Source organism: Phascolarctos cinereus, unplaced genomic scaffold, assembly GCF_003287225.1.
Source record: "Phascolarctos cinereus isolate Bilbo 61053 unplaced genomic scaffold, phaCin_HiC Scaffold_5;HRSCAF=322, whole genome shotgun sequence".
In the NCBI taxonomy this organism is placed as follows: Eukaryota; Metazoa; Chordata; class Mammalia; order Diprotodontia; family Phascolarctidae; genus Phascolarctos; species Phascolarctos cinereus.
Window position 1 is genome coordinate 261,649,916 of NW_027555958.1, and position 22,916 is coordinate 261,672,831.

A 22,916-nucleotide genomic window follows, 5' to 3' on the forward strand; every position below is an offset into this window, starting at 1 on the left:
TAACGGATTTCTAAGTACCAACAAGTGAGATAAAGTTTACAACCTGAGATATAAGCTCTCTATCTTAACACACCTGTACGTCTTACACTTCACATCCCATCTTTCCCCATAACCTCTTTTAATGCATCTTGTCAGCATCTTAGTACTTACCAGTGTCCATAGTCCATATGCTGTCTGATGAGTGTGTGGGGTTGTACTGTTCCATATACATCTACCTCAGGCATATTCATGTCATCAATGAAATAGATAAGTTTCTTGGTGCCAGGTGGGCCATAATTTCTGCCAGCCTTCTTGTCCAGAGGTTTCTCTAGGACAGCTATTAAGACACCCAGACAGTGAGAAGAGACAACTAAGACATCAAATATCATCTGTGAATCAACTGAGACAACACAAATTCCAGTTCTTGGCACCAAATCTGATGGCCACTTGTAGGAACAGATGGAAGTGGACACTTCTGAGAATGCTGCTTAACCTTTCTGGGCTTCAGTAATGTAAAACAAGGAGACTGGACTTGGTTTATTTCTTTTAAAAAAATCTAATTTATTATATTTTCAGTTCTGAATTCTCTCCCTCCCTCCTCTTCCATCCATTGAGAAGGCAAAAAAACCCCAAAACCCACTACAAATATGTATAGTCATGCAAAATCAACCTAGTTAATTCTAAAATTCTATTATCTTTTCAACTCCAAGCTATCCATTACTCTCAAATCCCCTGGTCTCTTGTCCTATTGCCTTGCCAAACTTGGATTACTCCCACCATATACTTCCTTTGCTTCTCTTCATGTACTACTTAATGGAAGTAGAAAAAAAAATTGTCAAACTGTGCTGATTAGGTTTACTACAAATTTAATGTTATCTTTACTAAAAAAAAATTTTGAGATCCTTTGTTGAGTTCTTCTTCCTTCTATATCATCTCATATTCTCTTGACATTCTCTGGCCCCCTACCCTCCACTTTGCCAAAGACAATCCTTCTATGTGAACCTTTGTTCTCATCCCTTCCTGTTTTCTCCACTATCATTTCTACTCTCACTTTAACCCCTATCTGCTGGCTCTTTTCTTGCTGCCCACAAATATGCTGATGATTCTCCCATTCTTAAAAACCCTCACTTGATCAAGCATCCATATCCTCTATGTATGTATGTATGTGTGTGTGTGTGTGTGTGTGTATAAATGCATATATGTATACATAGATATGCTCTTCATTCTTCTAAGAGCTATTTACATGTTATCTCCTTTGTCTCCTCCCATTAGAATATGAACTCCTGTCTTTGTATCCCCAGTTCTTAGCACAGTTACTTGTACATAGCAAATTTTAATAAGTGCTTGTTTGACTGACAGTTCTATCCTCAGGGAAATCTCTAAATTAGCTCTTGATCTCTATCAAGCAAACATAAAGAATAAAAGGCCATAGTATCTTTTATGAAAGTGCCTTTAATTTCTTGTACTGCTTGTAAAATGAACATCTCAAAGGTTCTTCTGGTGCCCCAGGATAAGTGCTGGTTATATTGTAAACATTATTGTCAGAGTAATAATCTTGTTAGAGCTTTGGACACGATAGAAGGGCAAATGGACACCTTTGTGATTCTCTAGATTTTTATCAGAAGTTGTACAAAAATCACCCATCATTGCTTCTCTTTAATTGCCCCCAATCTTCTTAGTCCCCAAATAAAGTAATACTTTGATACTCTGAAGAGTAATTATAAAAACACACTCTAGTTTTTTAATTAGAGAAGCAGAAAGAATCAATCCAACAAGGTAATGTTCTAGCCTGGGCAAAAAAAAAATTACTATGATACAGTACAAGTGTTTTTCTCAGTAAAATAATTAAAGATTTATATACTAAAAGAATCAACACTTGTCTACTACATTTGGAAGTGCTAAAATCCATTTGATTTCTTCTCTTACAAAACCAAAAGCCTGTACACAAGGGAAGAATGTCAATAGACATATATTTGAAGGTGATATGTTGGAAAGATAAACTCCTCCAAGAAGCCAAAATATTTTAATATTCTGGTACTGAGTTAAATTAAGTGTTTCAAATTTGAATTTAATTAGCATTTAATTACAATAAAATAGCAACCAATTAATCATCCAACACTTTTTGCCAACCTCACTCCTAACAGATCTAATATATACATAAGAGATCTGTCAAACTGAAATGTACTGGCTAGCCAAGGAAATAATTGTGAATGCAATTCTTCTTTAATACAGGAAAACATTTTCTTGGAAGGACTTGTCTCTTTCCTTAAGGCAGTGGTATTCAAATCAACCTTTGGAATTAAGGAATGATTGTAATTTGGGTTGATTAAGCTCTTTATTCTTCTAAGAGACTGAGAAGAAAAAGGCTTTGAGAAATGGCCTTGGAGTGCAATTTTGTTGTTGGTGTACTTTCAGGCTCTTCATGACCCCATTTTGGGGTTTTCTTGGCAAAGATACTGGAGCGGTTTGCCATTTCCCTCTCCAGTTCATTTTACAGATGAGGAACTGAAGCAAACAGGGTCAAGTGACTTGTACAGGGTCACTTGTCTGAAGCCAGATTTGAACTCAGGATGAGTCTTCCTGACTTCAGGACCACAGCTCCAGCCACTGAGCCACCTAGCTACCCTATACCATGGAATGCAATGAATTAGCTCAAATAAAAAGTTTTGGTCTACTAAAAAAATAGGAGAACTCCTGGAAGATAACACATTCTACTTCCTCCAAGGTTAACTAAGCTTTTTAAATTAAGGACTGGACATTTCACAAATAGAAGAGCTAGAAATGGGTTACAATTTCAAATGTGGAAGACTGAATAATTGGGTTGTTACCAGCTTTAAAGGAACACCCCTGGTTACCACTCCTACTCCAATCTTGAGCCCATATCTTGTTCTTTATGTGACTAATGGCACCTATCTGCAAAATGGCTAATGAAAATTAGATTGGCAACCTGAAGTCCATGGGATAAGCAGAAGTTCAATATGAGGATAAGATCTGCCACTTTGGCCTCACTAGCACCATGATTTAACCAACTGAATTAAATTCAACTCAATATTGTATTTACTACATGCATAGTTCTTTGTGATAAAAAGATGAATAAGGTAGAGTCCAGGAGATAAAATAACAATACCAATCACTTAAATACAAATTAGAACATGATAAGTAATGAGTTGAGGTATTTGTCCCCTTATCCTATTGTAGATCATTCCTTGCCAAACCCCAACCTTGAATTACTCCCACATTCTTCTGTCTTTGCTCCACTCCTCACACTATTGAGACCTGGGAAAGACCTTAGCTTAAAAAGGCCAAGGTCTCCCACTGCTTTGGGAGCCATCTCTAGTCATCCTAATCTGTAAACCCTCTCCTTGAATTCTCCTTGAATTTCCTCACTAGATCAAGTAAGTCTATAGCTTCCCTGAGGCTATAATCCTATCAACTAGCCTTTCATTATCCTATGCCCAATCTCCCAATTCTTGGTTACCCTTAACCTAGCCCAGCCTTCCATTGTCTGTTACATAGGGATGCCCCTTCCCCCACTTCCCCCCTTGATCCTATTTAGAACCCATTCTACTTCCCAGTCACTCCCATCAAGATCCTCCCTAGACCCCTTCTCCCAGACCTCCCCTCTAGTCACCCCAAACTACTTGGCCACTCCTAGATCCCTCCCACAGTCTTTTCCTATATAAGATCCATCTTGTCTCCATTAAGGTGCTCAGAATAAATCTGGACAATGGTTGAGATTCAATCTAGCCCTCTTGTCAATACTAGCATCACAAATGTTCAGACGCCTCAAGAGTCTGGCCAATATGGTGGATCTTTAATAAATCTTGTCTTTGGCTGAAAGAAGGCTTAGGTCAAATTCTTTGGGGCAGGACCTGCATGTTGCTATTCCGCGGTCCCTGCACCTCTAAACCCCTAAACCTCAACAGATCCAGATGGCTCTGGAAGACAGAATGAGGCTGGTGACTTTGTACAGCCCTGTCTCACTTAAATCCAATTCACTTGCAAGTTGTGACATCATTTTCCCTCATGTTGTGGTCCTCTTCCAGAAAGGACAAACAGCAACAACAACAATGCTGCTGAATGCAGCTGTAAAAATTACAAGGCCATGTTAACTGGTTCCATTAGAAATTTAAGGTACATAATCTCCACTGGATCCTCACTGTAACCAGGGAGTCCTTTTATACCTCCCTAACTGATTAAGAATTCCACTTACCACAGTGGCTTTTCTAAAGCATTTCATCCCTCCTCAAACCTCTCTATCCTACATCCTCTCAAGGTTGAAGAACCTTGCCTCATACTTTACTGAAAGAAAAGTGCTCCAAGAGCTCCTCCTCATCACATATCACTTAGATGTCTTCATTCACTCTCTTCCTTCTTTCTCCTGTCTTTTGAAGAAGTGTTGCTTCTTGCAAAGTCTAACCTGAGTCTTCACTCTCTCTCACCCCCAATATCCAAACAATTGATAACTCTTGTCATTTACACTCTAGAAACATTTGTATAGGCTGCCTTCTGTCCTCTGACACTGCTACAACCTTGGTGCAGGCCCCTTATCACCTCATTCCTGGACCATTGCAATAGTTTGCTGGTTGATATCTCTGCTGCAAATCTCTCTCCACTCTAGTCTATGATAAAATATAAAATCCTGTTTGACTTTTAAAGCCCTTTGTAACCTTGCCCCTTCCTGCCTATCCAATGACACTGGCCTCCTTCATGTTCCTCAGATGCAAAACTGCTTCTCTCAACTCAGAGAATTCTCACTGGCTGCCCTCTCCCCCCTACCCCTCATAACTGGAATTCTCTCCCTCTTCATCTCCACTTCTTGCCTTCCCTGGTTTTCTTCATGTTTCAGCTAAAGTTGCACATTCTGCAAGAAGCTATTCCCAGTCTTCCTTAATCTTAGTGCTTTCCACTGTGAGACTATCCTTAATTTATCCTGTATATATCTTGTTTGCACATAGTTATTTGCATGTTATCTCCCCCATTAAACTGTGAGATCCTTGAGAGCAGAGATCAATTTTGTTTGGGTATTTCCAGTGCTTAGTACAGTACATGGTACATAGCAATTGTATAACAAATGCTTATTGATTTGACCTAACTTCATGCACCCTTGATCCTACTCCATCCTGTGTTCTTCATCAGATTGCAGTTTCTATCATCCCCAATTACTCACTAATATTCAATATCTCCCTGTCAACTGATTGTTTCCTGGATGCATATAAACAGGTCTGGTGGAGGGTGGGGGGGGCATGGAGAATGTCTCCCCCATCCTTAAAAAACCTTCCCTTGATCCATTTATCCCCAATAAACTATCATCCTTTATCTATTATCCCTTTCATAGTGAAATTCCTTGAGAAAGCCATCCTCACTAGGTGGCTTTACTTTATCTCCTCTCATTCTCTTCTAAACTCTTGGCAGTCTGGCTTTGATTCTCATCACTTAACTGAAACTGCTCTCTCCAAAGTTATCAGGGATCTCTTAATTGCCAAATCTACTGGTTTTTTTCCCCTCATTCCTCTATCCAGCCTTTGATACTATTTACTCTAGTTTTTCATGACACTGCTTTCTCCTAGTTATCTTCTTACTGGTCTGACTGCTCCTTTTCAGTCTCCTTTGCCGGATCTTCATCCAAGTTATGTTTGCTTACCATGGATGTCCCTCATAGCTTTATCCATCATTTCCTCTTCTTCAATATGATTTTGTGTGATCTTCTCAGTTCCTAGTTTCAATTATCATCTCTAGGTGATTACTAGATGTTTATACAGCTCTAACCTCTCTCCTGACCTCCAGTTTCCCATCTCCAACAGCCTATTGCCTATAGACATCTTAAACTCAACATTTCCAGAACTGATCTCATCATCTTTCCCCCCAAACCCTCCCCTACTCCCAACTTCTCTATTACTCTTGAGGATACTACCATCCTCCCCATCACCCAGGCTCAAAACTTAGTTGCTATCTTTAAGTTCTTACTCTATATCCAATCAGTTGCCAAGTCCTGTCAATTCTACCTTCACAACATTTTAAAATATGCCCCCTCCTTTGACATAGTTGCCCTTGTATAGGCCTCATGTCTGGGCTACTGCAATAACCTTCTGCTGAGACTCCCTGCCCTAAATCTCTCCCCACCCCAGTTCATTCTCTACTCAGCTGCTAAAGTAGTATTCCTAAAGCACAGACCTGACCATGTCACTACCCTACTCAAGCTGATTAATAAATACTGATTGACTTGACTTGACTATAAGCAAAACAAGACGGGAAAGAACACTTTTGGCTGATGGGGATTGTTGTAGTTATTGTTCAGTCATTTCCATCATATCCAACTCTTTGTGACCCCATTTGAGGTTTTCTTGGCAAATATATTGAAGTGGTTTGCCATGTCCTTCTCCAGGTCATTTTACAGATGAAGAAACTGAGGTAAACAAGGTTAAGTAACTTGCCTAGGGTCACATAGCTAGTGTCTGAGACTAGACTTAAACTCAGGTCTTTCTGACTCTAGGCCTGGCACTCTAGCCACTGTACTACCTGGCTGAGGGGGATTAAGGAAGGCTTAATAAAGAAGATGGAACTTGATCTAGGCTTCTCCATCTAAAATCACCACCTTCCACTTCCTCTCCATCTAACCAAATCCTTCAAGATCTAGCTTAACTCTTTCCTCCATGAAGCTTTCTCAATACCACTGTAGAGGTCTTATTTCTCTGAATAACAATAATTCTTATTGCTTATATAAGATTAGAGGTTTTGATCCCATCACAACTAATATAATTCTGGAAGGCCCAGGCATCTCCACTGAATCATTCAGATCCAGACATAAGGGGTACTTCATGAAGACTTCCAGTAGCCATGAGTTCTGAGTTTACCTCTTTGTCACATATGTTCTGTACTCATATACCTTACCATGGTTTTACTTTAAGTTTATGCTTCATAAAACCCTGGGTGTATTTGTGGGAGAGTATGTCCTAAGCCTTTAAGGGAGTCTTCTTTGCACTAAATATTCTTATTATGTACTAGTAAATATATTTTCTACAAATCTAATTAAGTCTGGCTGGCTGATAGTGCAAGTTAGGAGAGTAACCTCTGAAGAAGGACTATACTTACATAACCCAAAGAGATTATATAAGTAAGTACCATCTCTTTGGTAACTGGATTAGTCATATACCTTCCAGTGACATGTCTTGTATACTGAAATATCTTATAAATGGTGCTTTCTATAGGAAAAGGAAACATGATATAATGGAAAGACTGCTAGGTTTGTAATCCAAAGAGATTATGTAAGTATAGTCCCACTTCAGAGATTACTCTGTGGTATCTCTTTGGTAATTGGATTAATCATATACCTTCCAGTGACATGTTTTGTAGTACTGAAATATCTCATAAATGGTGCTTTCCATAGGAAAAGGAAACATGATATAATGGAAAGACTACTAGTCTTATAATCATGAAGATTTGGATTTTAATTCCATGTCTACCATTTACTTGTTGTGTGACTTGCATGTCATTTAACCTCACTAAGACTTGGTTTTCTTACTTGCAAAATGGGATTGATAATAGTATGTACTGCACAGGTTTGTGAGGATCAAATGAGTTAATGTATACAAAGCATTTTCCAAACCTGAAAGCATTGTCAGTTGTCATTATTATTATCATTACAAGTTTATTTCTTTTCTCCTCAACTAGACTAAGTTGCTTTATGATAGGTACCATGCCCAATACATCTTCATATCCCCCACAATGTCTATCATAGTGCTTTGTATACAGCACAAGAAATACCCGTTATTTTGATATTAATTTATAGTGTCCCCTGTTTTGAAGACTTTCAGGAAAATAATAGAAAATAATAATCTATCAGAGATCATTTGAATATCTTTTTTGGGCAGACAGCTGAAGAAGATAACTTTTCAGAGCTCCATCTTGCCCAAAGATTATATTGCAGATTACTGAGAAGATATTTCTTACAAAATTTTAGAAACATGAGGTCCCCACTACTTAGTGTAGACAGAGTACTTATTGCACTCAATAAATACTTACTGAATAAATGAATGAGATATTCAAAGTTACAGTTGATGTTACAGTTGATTATTAAATACTCAAGTGTTACATTATCAAGTCAATAAGTTACTCAAGCTTTTTGCTTTTCCTTTTATTCTTTCTGTCTTTTGTCCATTTTGCTACTTGCCACCCAAACGACAAGCACAGAAAGTAAAAAGAAACTACATTTAATGTTGTTTGTTGTCAATAATTGTTATGAGAGGCTGAATAGAATATGAATAGCTTAAAAATAGTGGAATATTCATTTTAGCTCTAGACAGACACTTGGTAATCTCTTGGATAGAATGCTGCACTTGGAATTGGGAAGACCTACTCTCTCTGACACTTATCTGTTTTCCCATGAGCGAGTTAACCTCTCTGAGTCTCAGACTCCTCATCTGTAAGATGGGGATAATGTTTATAGTACATATTTCTTAGTATAGTTGTGTGAAGCAGAAATGAGATAATGTGTGTAAAGCCCTGTACAAAATTTAAATTACTGGTTGAAGGTTTATATTGATAATAATCTTTGAGTTATCCAGTTTCTTGGAAGAGGGGAAGAAGTCAAAGGAGAGTGAAAAGGAGAAACTGAACATCTGGAGAGAAGTTGGGGAGCAATTAATAGAAGAAATAGAGGGGAACTGAATTCAAAGAACATTTGGACGATTTAGGCTTAGAAAGATTGAGGGAAACTTTCCTTCTGAGATTGGGGAAATGGAAGAATGGGTATAGTAACTTAGAAGATCAAGAAAATATTGATCTTTTAAGTTAAGTAAAAGGAAGAGGCAAGGGGATAGAACTGAGTTATTGAGAAACCAGAGAGAGTAAGAAGAGCTTCTATAGGGAATCAAGAAGAGATCAATAAAATACAGCCAAGCAACAGAGAGAACCTAATTAAAGTTAGTCAGCATTAATGTATAATGGCTAAATGAGTATAGGTCTTTCAACATCATTCATTACTTCATTCAGTTGGTCAATGGGCATTTATTAATCTCCTAGTATGTGCCAGATACTGTGCTAAGTGCTGGGAATACAACTTTTTTTTGGGGGGGGAAGGGGAATAAGGAATGGTGTAATCAGTGCCATGCAAGAAGTATGCACAAAGTTTTATGTGAGTGCAGAGAGGAGAGATCATTTTTGGTCGGTGAAGGTTATCAATTAAATTTCAGTTTTGTTTTTGCCATCATGAAGAGGCTAAGCTATGATGGCAAAATGCTCATGTGTATTTATCAACCACAGTTAGGGAATATCTATCACTGAAGAATGATGTAAATTATCTCTTCTTCATTTTTCTTACTTAATTTTTGACACAATCCCCTTAGTTTTTGTCTTTTAGGCTTTGGAAGGACATGGAGAAAGGGAAAAAGTAAAGACAGTAGGAGGAAATACCACTGAAGGACATAGAAGGAAGGGAGAGTTGACAGAAAAGAGAAAAGAAAGGAAAGATCAACCCTGGAGAACAAAACAAAGATATTCACTATATGCTCTAGCTATGTAGCTTATGTAGCATGATACATTTTAATTAAATGAAAATGCCAGCACCTTTTATTACTTTATTTAGTTCTCCATTACCTTGTAGCATTGCAGAAGTGGTATAATAATTGAATGGGACATTCTTCACCATGTATTCATCTGCATCTAGGGAGGACAATTTTGCTCCTACCAGCACAGACTTCCCAGTGCCTGCATTCCCTACCAGCATGATAGGCCGCTGGTGTTCCAAGAGCTGCTCCATGAAATAGCACACACGAATGGTCTCAACAGTGTGTACCAGGCAGGCCTGAAACATAAGAAAGAAGACAGCCAGAGGTCCATGTGAATTCTTCACTCTATTACTCTACTATAATATAGTGGGCAATCTCATTGGCTAGAAGAGCCGCTTTGTGTCCTGGCTTTTAGAGGGGTCTCCCTGGAGCCACAGGAACAGGGTTTGGTGAAGATATGATGGAGAAATCTCCAGTTCCTAGAGGGTCAAAATCACTAATGTATTAATGATAGCTAAGGCTAGAATGCCTATAATATCCTGGGGCAATTATATTAATAATGTCTACTTACTCACACTTACCTGCAAAGGTAGGTCTGGGTCAAATTCATATTTGGGGATGAGTTTGGACCAGGACTCAAATTTCTTTGTTTCTGGATCTATGTAAAAGTCAAATACAGTTCCCTGGGAAGGAAACTTGATAGTCTTGAATTCAGTTAGCCACCATTTACTGAACTCTGCTCTGTAATCCACAAGCTGTAAAGACAAATGAATCATGGACAAGATTTAACAGAACCTAAGAAAGGTGATAATAGACTGAGTTGACATCATACAAACAACCAGGAAATCAGGACAGGAAATAATAAAGCCACGTTGACTGAAGTATGTCACCAAACTTATTAAAACGGACCAAGCCATCTAGCCTCAGACATTTCCTAAACTAGCTATGTGATCCTGGGCAAGTCACATAACCCTGATCGTCTCAAAAAAAAAATGGACCAAGCCCCTCTAGGAAGGATGATGAGCATTAAATCACACATCTCTCCTTTGTAAAGCCTTGCCTATGAAAAAGAAACCTTGAAGCTGCTCTTATTTCTGGAATATGTGTTAATGTCAGACCCCGAGTTGAAGATTTCAATGAACTAAAAATCTTCAAAAACTTTATTATTTATTTATTTATGTTTTTTTTTCTTTTAAAATTTTGAGTTCTAAATTCTCTCCTTCCCTTCCACCCCTCTCCCAACTACTGAGAAGGCAAGCAATGTGAAATCATGCAAGACATATTTCCATATTAGCTAAATTGCAAAAAAAGCAAGAAATAAAAAAAGTGAGAACATTACACTTCAATTTGCACTCAAAATTCATCAGTATTTTCCTCTGGAAGTGGACAGCATGTTTTCTTCATGAGTCCTTTGGAATTGTCTTGGATCAATGTATTGATCAGAGCAGTTTAAGTCTTCCACAGTTGATTATCATTACAACATTGCTGTTACTGTGTACAATTATATTCCAGTTCTTCTCACTTCATTTTTGCATCAGTTCATACAGGTCTTGACATGTTTTCCTGAAACCACCCCCCTCATAACTTCTTATAGCACAATACTACTCCATCACAATAATATGCTACAACTTGTTCAGCCAATCCAAAACTGATGAACATTGTTGTTCAGTTGTGTCTTGACCCTGCAGATCATACTGTTCACGCGTTTTCTTGGCAAGGATACTGGAGTGGTTTAACATGTCCTTCTCCAGTGGCTTAAAACACACAGGTTAAATGACTTACCTGAGGTACTCTCTGAAGCTGGATATGAACTCAGGTCTTTCTGACTCCAGGCTCAGTGCTCTATACATTAGCTGCCACCTAATTGATGAGTATCCCCTCAAGTTCCAATTCTTTACCACAAAAGAGCTGATATAAGTATTTTTTTACATACCGGTCCTTTTCCTTTTTCTTTGTTCTTTTCAGGATACAGACCTAGTAGTGGCATTGCTGTGTCAAAAGCTATACACAGTTTTATAGTCCTTTGGGCATTATTCCAAATTGTTCTCCAGAATAGCTGGAAGAGTTCACTTTTCCTCTCATTCCCCCTAGCATTTGCCATTTCTGATAGGTGTGAGGTGCTACCTCAGAGTTGTTTTAATTTGCATTTCTTTGATCAATAGTGATGTAGAGTATTTTTTCATATAACTACAGATAGTTTTAATTTCTTCCTCTGGAAAGTGCCTGTTCATATCCTTTGATCATTTATCAATTGGAGAATGGCTCTTATTTTTATAATTTGACTCAGTTCTCTATATATTTGAGAAATGAGGTCTTTATCAGAGAAACTTGCTGTAAAGTTTTTTGATATTATTCCCTTGTCTATGATACCTTTTAACAAAATGTAGTTTCCCTGATTACCTCTTTTAATTAGAACTATTTTTGCTTTTATTTTCTCTGAGATCATGATTGCTATCCCAGTCATTTTTACTTCAGCTGAAGCATATTAGATTCTGATCCTGCTCTTTATTTTAACTGTGTGTGTGTCTTTGTTTCAAGTGTATCTCTTATCAACAACATATTGCTGGATTATGGCTTCTAATCCCTTCTGCTATCTGCTTCCATTTTATAGTTGAGCTCATTTCATTCACATTCACAGTTATGATTATTAACTGTGTATTTCCCTCTATCCCATCTTCTTCTTCTTCTTCTTCTCTTCTCTTCTTCTTCTTCTTCTTCTTCTTCTCTTCTTCTTCTTCTTCTTCTTCTTCTTCTTCTTCTTCTTCTTCTTCTTCTTCTTCTTCTTCTTCTTCTTCTTCTTCTAAAAGAAAGGGGTGGGTGTGGGGTATATTGGAGGGGCCACTAAAGTCTTTGCCCTTAGATATTGGTTTTTGAAAGCCAACTTCTTTCTCCTTTCCTGAACCCTCTTCTTTTTGTCCATTTAGGTAGAACAGAAAAAAAAATCTCTACCAAAACCCTGTAGTTCTGGCGTGTGAGGTTAAAGGTTAAAAGACCTCTCCAATGACCATCAAGTCACACTTTAGTCTTATGAAGCAGAACTCCAAAACTTGAACTCAGAGCTCACTTAGATTTTCTCTATAAGAATGATCTGATTGGAGCCATGGTGCCACCTGCTGTCAGGGTCTCTGATCTAAAGAAAGGGGAGAGTAGCAGGGACTAGAGGAGAAAATTTTATTTCCAAATTGACCCAGTAAGAATGGTTGGTGAGGATTTAGATTTTCCTGTTCAAGGGGGAAAATGGGGAGAACACAGACCTTCTCATATTCCACAGTGGCACCCATTGTTACACTTGACCATCAGTTCAGCTGTTTTTCCTTTCATATTTCATGGTTGGCAAATAGCCTTGTGCAATTTGAAATGTTTTCTTGTCAATTGTCAAATGATATTTTATGAACTGCCTTCTGGCTACTTGCAAGAATTAAACTTGGGGTCTCTTTCAATAAGCATCCTATAGATTCTATTGCTCTGTACTTTGCCCCATTTCCAATAAGATTGACAATTTTCTTGTATGATGTTCTCAAGCGTGATATTCAGGAGATCAATAATTCTCAGATGATCTCATTACATTCTATCTTCAAAGTTAACTGCTCTCACATGTTCTAATTTTGCTGTCTTGATTTTGTTCTGATGGCTCAAGCTCTGGGATCAGTGACTCTATTCTCTCTACCAAGGACTGCAAAGAACAAACAAAATAGACCCAAACCTCAAGGCCATTTCCTAGGGCCCCATGGCCTAAGGGGAGGGGAAAATAACTGTCAGCCTCTTTCCTGATTCATGAATGGTGTCACCTGATGTGAATGAATGGGACCTTCACACTTGGATACTGCCAAAAGGAGAGAGAGACTGTCCCAGCCAGTTAGTTTTAAAGATGCAGCCAATTCCAGTTATACAGCCAATGGAAAGATGCTGCCAAAAGGAGCATACTTGAGCCAACTCAAAAATTATGGCTGATTATTAAATTTTCAGTGTGAGCATTTGCAACTTGGATATCTGCAAATGCTACAAATTAGGACTTGACTCATTGTTTTGTTGATTTATAGACTCAAGAAAGTTGTGAGGATCAAATGAGATAATATTTGTAAAGTGTTTAGTGCAGTGCCTGGTACACAGGTGCTATATGAATGACAGCTATTATTATTATTACCATTATTGAAATAATTGATAAAATGTTAATAAATGCAGATTATTACATCATGTGTACATTCCCAACCCCCAACAGACTGTTGTTAAACATTAACTAGAAAAGTTCTGGGCTATAATGTCTACTTCAGTTGTAGTCCACATGTTTCTCAGAAGCAGGTCTCTCACATCTCCTACATGGGTATCTCCATCTTAAGTGACATACCAAAACCTGGTACCCTTCCATTTTTGCATTTTTCAGTTCTAAAATTGTTGATGCTTTTTTTCCAGTGTTAACTGCTTTAATATTATTTCCTACTGCTTGTTTTAAACAATCTATTCTTTTGTCTTTGTAAATTTTTACTTGTAAGCCCTTATTTCTCTTCTAATTTCCATCCTTTTTCTTACTTTCTTATTTTATTGAGCTTCAAAAGCATTCTGGAAATTTTTGTGGTTGGTTTGGTTTCATTCTCTCCTTTGGATGGCTAATTGTGGTTATGATAGTTTTTTTTTTTTTACTTCTTGAGATTTCTGTATGCTTTCTTTTACTTTATAGTATTTTCCATTGTATTAGAGCATTTTTTTGCTTATCATTTATTTTTTCTCTAGTGGTGTTTCCACTGTGAGGATATCTTCTTTTTCCCCTTTTTGATGATCTTCTTTGGTGCATTCATCACTGCTTTGAAATGATAAAAGGAGATAGAGCTTAGACATGACTCAGTCATCTTGCTGCAAACCTCTCTGCCTGTAGAGTCTATGCCATTTTCAATATAACATGGTCCAGAGAAGAAGCATGTCAGAAAAACAGGACCGGATCCAGATTATTCTGTTCTGTTACAATTTAAGCTCAGGTAAATCACTCAGTTTTCTTATCTGAAAAACTATATGATCTCTAAGTCTCTTCTAGATCTAACATTATAGCAGAGGTTGAGGACAACCTGGTTGAGAAATATAGAGTAATAAGAGGGTACAGACAACTTTGTCATATAAATATGTATTTGTGTGTATATATATCTATATCTATATGTACACACACACACACACACACACATAAATGACTGTGTCTTCTCTCTCCTCTACTTCTGAGGATAGGCATTGGATATTCAGTACTTATTGTGCTACCAATGAAAGATATGCCAACAACTAGTGATCATTGTAAAATTGCCCTCAGAGAAACTTGCTATTGGTTAATGACTAAGGTAAAAACAAACATATGGTTACTGACTGAGGTACAGCACCCTGCTGTTGGATAACAAAGGTAGAGTGAAAAATATATTATAAATCACCCTTTGCACACATTCATTAGACTATGAACTCTTTGAGAGTACGGACTGCTATTTACCTTTCTTTGTATCCCCAGCATTCAGCACAATGTCTGGCATTTAATTTAGGCATTTAATAAATATTTATGGACTGACTGACACAGATGAAGCAGATGCTCTGTTTCCTAAGGGCCCTTCCTGCCCTACAGTTCTGAAAACAGGCCCCCTGACAATGTGTCCTTTTAAAAATATTCACGAATATTTGGAAAGAAAGACCATGACAGAGTTCAAAATGTTTACTAGGCCAAGGAATTTATAAATTTAATAAAGAATTGAGATTGAGAAGAAATAATCTTATTTATTTCCTACCTCTTCTCTAGGTAGGACTGAAATTCCAACTTAAAAATCAAAATTGACATTAGGTTTGGGCCTTGATAAAACGGGACAAAGTATTTAGTGTTATTCTTATCTGGCTGAATAAGATAACCCCTGAATATTGAAATTTCTAACAAGACACATTAGAAATTTCTGTATTTTTAATTCATAGAGAAAACAATGTAACCCACAAAAATTTCCAAATCTCTATTAAAATAATAGATTTCGTATTTATTGTGCACATTTCAGTTTAAGTCATTTTTGCTCTCTGGTCCTGAGTTTCCTCATCCTTGCAATGATGAATTTAGACTAATGGTCTTTAAGATGGCTTCTACTACATCTTCTACAGTCATAAATGATAATCAGAGTGAAGCCAGCTTAGTGAACACATACTCTTTCCCACATCAGAATCCTGTTGCTTTGGTCAATTCCTGAACTAAGATATTGGTTTGCTTTGTATCTACATTTTCTCATCTCTTTAACCCTGATTTTTTACATCATAATTCCATTAAAATCAGTTATTTTAGAACACTTCTCTGAATTTTTTGATTATGTACCCCTATGAGTAATTTTTTGAGTACATGCCCCAATATTTGTATTTATGTATTTACAGATTATAATATGTATATATTATATCATATATATCATCATATCATATATGATATAATATATGATATATAGTATATATTATATTGTATATAATATGATACTAATAATTTTGTATATTATAAAACAAGAATATAAATTTAAAAGGGTGAGATAAAGGTAAACTAATATTTGACTGTATAGTTGATTAGAAACTATCGAAATTTATTCAGGAGGGGAATCACATGGTTAGATTTCTGCTTTAAGAAAATAATTTTGGCAGCTAAATAGAGAATGGACTAGAGAAGTGAGATATTTGAGGCAGGAGACCAATTAGGAGTCTATTGCAGCAGTCTGGGATAAGGATTTGAGGGCCTAGTTATGTGAATACAGAGAAAAAAGACAACTTTAAAAGATAATGTGGAGGTAAAGATAATAAGATTTGATAACTGACTGACTCTATGAGGGTAAGAGAAAATGAGAAATAGAAGATGACACTTGGGGGAGTCTGAGATGGTAGTGCCATAAACAGTAACAGGAAAGTTTCAAAGAGGGTTAGATTTGGAAAGAAAGACAATGTAGTCTGTGGTGCAGCTCACAATCCCATGCTTTCTTATCTGGCATTGCTCACTTTGACTTACCAAAAATGAAAAGTGGAGCAGTAAGGGTCTTATTTATTGGTAACTTCTCCTAAGCAGAGAGCCTGATCTTCAAGGGCACCTGCTGCAGCCATGAAGTGATCTGAGAGCCAGAGGAAGAAGGTGAAATTTTTCCCAATGACTCCCTTGTGGGAGTCAATAGCAGAGCTCACAAGGAGACAAGCTTCACAACTGGCTATCTTCTCACCCTCCATCTGTTTGATCATCCATTCCTTGGGGTAGATCCAAAGCCCTTGTGAGGTAAGATTGAGGCCCTACTTTGGAGATCACTATTCTAGAAGACCATGTAGAATGCCCTCCTGCTCAGCTCATATTTTTTTTTTCTGGAACACAGGGATATTTGACATGTTTTCCAAAATCATGCCTCCTGATTCTTTCCCTCATTTACTGGGTTCTTGTGACTTAACTCTCTCTTTTTTCTCCTCTCTACCTGTATCAACCAGAGAGCTGTCACTGTGATCATTAGAGTCCATTTTGGCTTGGACCTCTCTGTCAGAATATGGACTGAGACTACCATATCATATTCCTAATTCGCTTTAAGGACAGCCTCTTCTTTTAAGTAGATCTAATTTTGTTTTTGCTTTGTCTGAGATCATGATTGTCACCCCTGCTTTTTTATTTTTAACTTTAGATGAAGCATAATAGATTCTGCTCTAGCCCCTTATTTTGACTCGGTGTATCTTTCTGTTTCATGTGTGTTTCTTGTAAATAATATATTGTGGGATATGGGCCATCCTCTTCCATTTATTGAGATCCATTGCTTCTTTCTAGGGACTTGTATTTTCCATTCTTACCCCAGTCTTTGTTGCTACAAAGAAAAGGGATCCATTGACACAACATGTGTGTCTTAAGATGAAATTTAATTATTTTAATTTGGTATTTGAGATTAAAATTCAATTAAATTTTTAGAGTAGCTTAGAGAAGAGAAGATTTGGAGGGGAGGTGTAATAGCTGTCTTCAAATATCTAAATCAATATCATGTAGGAGACTTGTTTTGCTTGGCCTCACTGGGCTAAAATAGGACAGAAGTTAGAAATTACAGAGAAGCAAAATGCATCTGCATGTAAGGGAAAACGCAAAATAATTAAGAGCTGTTGAAAGAATGGAATGGATATTTTGGTAAATAAAAAGATCCCCCTCCATGTACATCTTCAAATGGAGCCTGGATGACTTTCTACTATAGAGGGGATTACTGATCAAGTACAGGTAAGATTAGATGATCTCTGAGATCTCTTCTAAAGCTGAGATTCTACGTCTTCATGATGACTTCCCTAGTCATAGAGTTTTCCCCTGAGCTATGCTTCTCCTTTTATAGGAAAGGAGAGGGACAAAATTATCAAGTCTGAGTAAAAACTAGCTGTAAAGGGCTGTGATAGGATATGATTGAAAGCTGTTTATTTCTTTCTAGTAGATGGGTTTCTGTTCTGACCTTTTATCAGTTTAAATGTCTGTTGACCACCCCTGAGTTTCTTCCCTATTTTGTGGTAAGGTAGGCTATGGAGGCCATCAGAAGAAAGAGCCGTTTAATCAATGTTCCCATTTCTATACAAGAGCATTTGAAAAACATTTAAGTGAATTTGACTTCATTAAAAGCCCAGTTGAAAGCAACCATCCAAGATATCTTTAGGCTCTGATGCATTCAGAGATGGTAACTTACAAGCAGACATGCTGAGACATGGAAAGAGGACAAGTGAGAGAGCTTTTAGCAGCAGGAAACTTCTCTCTCAGCAAGAGCCTTATACAACTTGCATTAAATAACACTGAAAATAGTTCTATGAATGGAAAAATGGGAACAATTACATCAGGCACACTAGTGTTGTTTAAAGTAGAGGCTATCTTGAGGATGAAGTCCTCAAAAAAAAAATCAGGGATCTCAACAAGATATTTAATAAGAAAGAAAATAGAGGTAGAATGGATCTCATAGTCAAGATTCCAGGAAAAGTCATTGCCAGAAAAGTTAGAGAAGTTTTCTAGAGAAAAGGAAGACTTAAAGAGTAATTTCACGGGGGTCCACTCAGTTATTTAGACTCTAAGCTCATTCAGTATAACACATATGGCACCAGCACACTTTCCCACCTGAGATCTGCAGGTAAAAAAGTATATAAAAATCATGACTGTTTTGTCCCTATGAGGCATAAACTTTTCTTTACTCTCTCAAAATAGAAGAAACAAATACAGCAACCTCACTAGAGAGTCTGATTGCCTGCTTCTCTGTTCCTGCATAGCAGTTAAAATACTAAAAAGTATATTAGGAAAATAGGAAGAACCAATGTCAGCTGCCAAATTTTGTTGATTCTAACTCCACAATATCTCTAGCTTCTGTCACCCTTTCTCTACTCTCATGGCCACAACTTTCATTCAGGAGCTCATCACTTGTCATCTGGCTTCTTCAACAGCTTAGTTGATCTTTTTTGTCTAACCATGTCACTTTCCTGCCTAAAAAACAAAACAAAACAAAAACAACAAACAAAGAACTCCAGTGGCTTCCTATTACTTTAAGGATCAAATAAAAATTCCTTTGTTTGGTGCTTAAAGCCCTTCACAACCTGACTCTCAGCTATCTTTCTAGCTTTATACATTATTCCTCTTTATATAGTTTATGGTCTAGTCAAACTGACTTTCTTGCCGTTCTTATTGTTATCACGTGATAATATGACACTCTGTCTCTCATCTCTGCTACTGAACAAGCTGTACCCTCTGCCCAGAAATCACTTCCTTATTGTCTCCCTGTTTTATTATCCCTAATTTTCTTCAAATCTCAGTTCAAGTATTATTTCTACATGAAGACTTACCTGAACTGTTAATACCTTCTTCTCCCACCCATTCTCCTAAATTATTTGTATTTATTTTGTATAGAGTTATAGGAATAATAAGGGAGCCTGCTGACCTGGGGCACCTCTCATGGATCTGAGCATGTGCTCTGGCCCCTTCTTACAAGATATGCATTACCAGCAACTCCTGGTTGGTTCTTCCTGTGAATGGGGGTGGTATCAAAGATGACTGATGACTGACCTAAGAAGAGCCAAGTGTTTTGCTTGAGACTCTGACTCTTTTGGACTTTCATTGCAGGGTCTATCTACTAGTACCCGCTCCTCTTCCTGCAACATGGGATAGCCTAGTTTTTCTGTTCTTGGTACTTGATTGGGCTAGGGGACTAAAGCTCAAGCTGTGCCTTGCTTGCAATAGCTTCCTGGTGCCCTCCGGCTATATTGGTATGGCTTTCTGGTCATCCTAAGGCATAAAATGGCTCATTCATGAGGAGTCAGGGTCCTTTATACTTGGTGGATGTCCCAAGTCTATGGGAGTTACAAACCACACCCTCCTCTGTAAAATAGACATGTTTCCATATAGAGGTGAAGGGTCTATATCTACTCAAGGTAAGTGTTACCTTGTCAAGTGTCCTTTCTATGTTAGGGCTAAGTTAACTACATTAGGGCTAAGTGAAGTTAACTCACCAATGACCTATGAGTATCTCATGTTTCAACAGCAAATCTCAACTAACAAGGTACTAGTCTGAGACAGGACTATTCGTAACAGGTGAAACAATTTGTCTTTTTTCTCCACCACAACAACCATGGAAGCCCTCTGCATGGCAATGATCACCATCAGTGTATATTTGTGTAAGTGAGCCTGATTATCTCTGTTTCCTTTCCTGATCAGCAGACCTGAGGGATGGATATTTCTAGCCTTGGCAGCTATTTGGTAAATTCAAGTTTGTGTTGGCTGTTCAGTGAAAAATGTTCCTTGCAACTGTACTTAACTGCATCTCAGAGAAAACAGTCAACATTAGGAGGATGCTGCAGCTGAAAGGACTAAGGAATCCTAAGCTATGCCATGGATGCCACAAATTAGTCGAAAAGAGAGGTCTGAGATGAAAGTGAGGTATCAGTTCCAAACTTCTACAAAATTGGAAACATAGTTACTGTTTCATGTTTTAAGTATATGTTAATATTCTCATATGAGTATTCCTTGAATTAAAAAAAAATTGATTGTAGTGAGAGGAAATGAATAGTTTTCCTGTACTTGATACTTTGTACATTGTATATACTTTGTACAACAAGTACTTTCTCTAGAAGGGACTTCATTAATCCTTTTTGGGGAAGCGCTAGGCATGAATTATATCTCAGTTTTGTTGTTAGAGATTTTTCCACGGAACTCTAGGAGTTGGGGTTGTAACACGACAGAGACAGAGAGAGGGAAAGGAAGAGGGAGAGAGAGAGAGGGAGCGAGAGAGAGAGAGACAGAGACCGAGAGAAAGAGATGACACAGAGACAGGGATACAGAGAGAGACACAGAGACAGAGAGTTCTAGGACTGAATATAGTTCATGTGAGTGCAGAACTAGAACTTCTTGTAAGAGGCGGTTCCTTGGGTTATGAGTGACACATATGTACATATATCTATAATTAGCAACATTATTATTATTATAGATACGTATATTATCTTCCCAGTAGAATATAAACTCCTTAATGAATGGGACTATTTCATTTCTGTCATTGTATCCTAGCACTAGTAAAAGTCCCTGGCACATAGAAGGTGCTTGATAAATGCTTGTTAACTTATGGAAGTACTGGTTTTAGAAGCCTTCTAGTCCTAAAATGATACATAAACACAGCTTTTACTATACAGACACATCTTGTGTTTATTCAAAGGCACAGATTGGAGGTAGATGTTTTTTTTCATATTTTGATGGAATTTATCATCTCAGCAATGTAGGTACTTCCCCCAACAGTACAGATTATGAGCTATCTATGCTTCCCATTTGTCCATGCCCTCCAACAAAATTATCCATAGGGATCTGCCAAGCATTTTGGGGACCTTCCTTTCCTCTAGGTCTGATATTATATGGATGTTGACAGAACATAGCTATTTCTTGCTCTTTATGCTCAGCCCATCTTCTATTTTGTTCATGCAATTTTCTGATAATGTCTTTTTACTTCTGTATAATTTCTCGTTGGTAATATATTTGAGCCTACTCATACTTCTCCACTGTCCTTTTGGTGGACCACATTTTTTTTCCTTCAAAGAAAGTGTTATTCTATTATTGATACAGCACCACTAGGAGAATATTGTTGTATACAATATTTTCTTTAAAAATAAATAGGCTTTCTTTCAGATGTCATTACAAATCTTATGCAGTTTTCCAAGTGCAATACACCCTCTCTCTTCCTTCTGTTCAATTCTGGGCCCAGTTCACTGTCTATCTTCAGTCTGCACAAGATATAGATAGTACTTGATAATCTACATGGGCTATCTATCCAACTGTCCATCACAGTCTGGGAAGTAGATATTCTTTATCCTGTTGGAGTTTTCTTGTTTGGATAGTTAGGCTGAACTCTTTTGAGTGATCTTAGTTCTCATTCAAGAAGGTTTTGTAACATTTCAAAGCTTAAAGGAGCCTGTACAATATTATCTGCAAATAGGAACATCTAGAGGACTTTGGCATCAAAGGAATCCCTTTTTTATTTGGACTCTACTGGACACCCTCCTGATAGTGGCAAAAACCTTTGGAGAGTATACTTTTCTATTTCATGACTCACTTGATATTAGCAATTATAGGGTAATAGAACAAAATTATCGCTATTGTTACATCCTTCCTTCAAGGAATCTTGTATTGTGTGTGACATATGTATATGAGATTCCTTATTAGAAGAGAGTTTTAACATTCTATACCAATAATTTTTTACTACTTAAACAATAATCATGGTGGTGTTTTGTATTCTCTTCATTTTTCAGCAAATTTATGTGAATAAAGATGTGGTCCACTGTGGAATATCATTTGTGAAAGTTTGTCTTCCTATCTCATACCTTTATAAAGGATATCCTTGATGTGTGCATACATACATATATGCTAAACATGTTAAGATGAGGAAAATGGGCAAATGGATAAAGAGTTACTAATATTTTCTCAGACATTTATTTTTGGTGATCGTATTCATAAACACAACAGCTAGCATTTTTATAATGCTTTAAAGATTTCAAAGCACTTTACATGTTATCTCCTTTGATCCTCATAACAATCCTGGGAGGTATATGCTATTAATTTCATCTTATGGATGAGGAAACTGAGGGTGAGAAAGGTTAAGTGACTTGACCAGAATCACACTGCTAGTAAGTATCTGAGGCAGGATTTGAACTTATGTCTTTCTGACTGTCAGACTCTGTCCACTATTTCACCTAACTGCATCACATAATAATATAATTTTATTGATGTTGTTGTTATTGTCCTAATAATAAGGTCTCAGTTTCACATGAGATCTTACCATGGATCAAGAACATTATCAACATTACTGAAGAAACACTGAGTTTTGATCCTCTCAGTAAGATTTATGCTTTTGAGATGTGAAGATAAATTTGGCTCTTGTTCTGAAAAATATCCAGGAGGCTTTTAATTTAATTTAATTTAAATTGGGTCTCCCTAGCTCTCCTAGG

The 22,916-nt window shown here is 37.2% G+C and overlaps 1 protein-coding gene across 1 annotated transcript in view; it reads right to left on the reverse strand.

Moving 5' to 3' along the window:
- The window catches only part of DNAH9 (dynein axonemal heavy chain 9), a 458,278-nt gene that overhangs the window by 202,283 nt on the left and 233,079 nt on the right, over positions 1-22,916 (reverse strand). Inside the window, 3 exon segments of the mRNA XM_020965915.2 lie at positions 151-316; positions 9,574-9,781; positions 10,067-10,240. Of these exon segments, the coding sequence (XP_020821574.1) occupies positions 151-316; positions 9,574-9,781; positions 10,067-10,240 (548 nt within the window).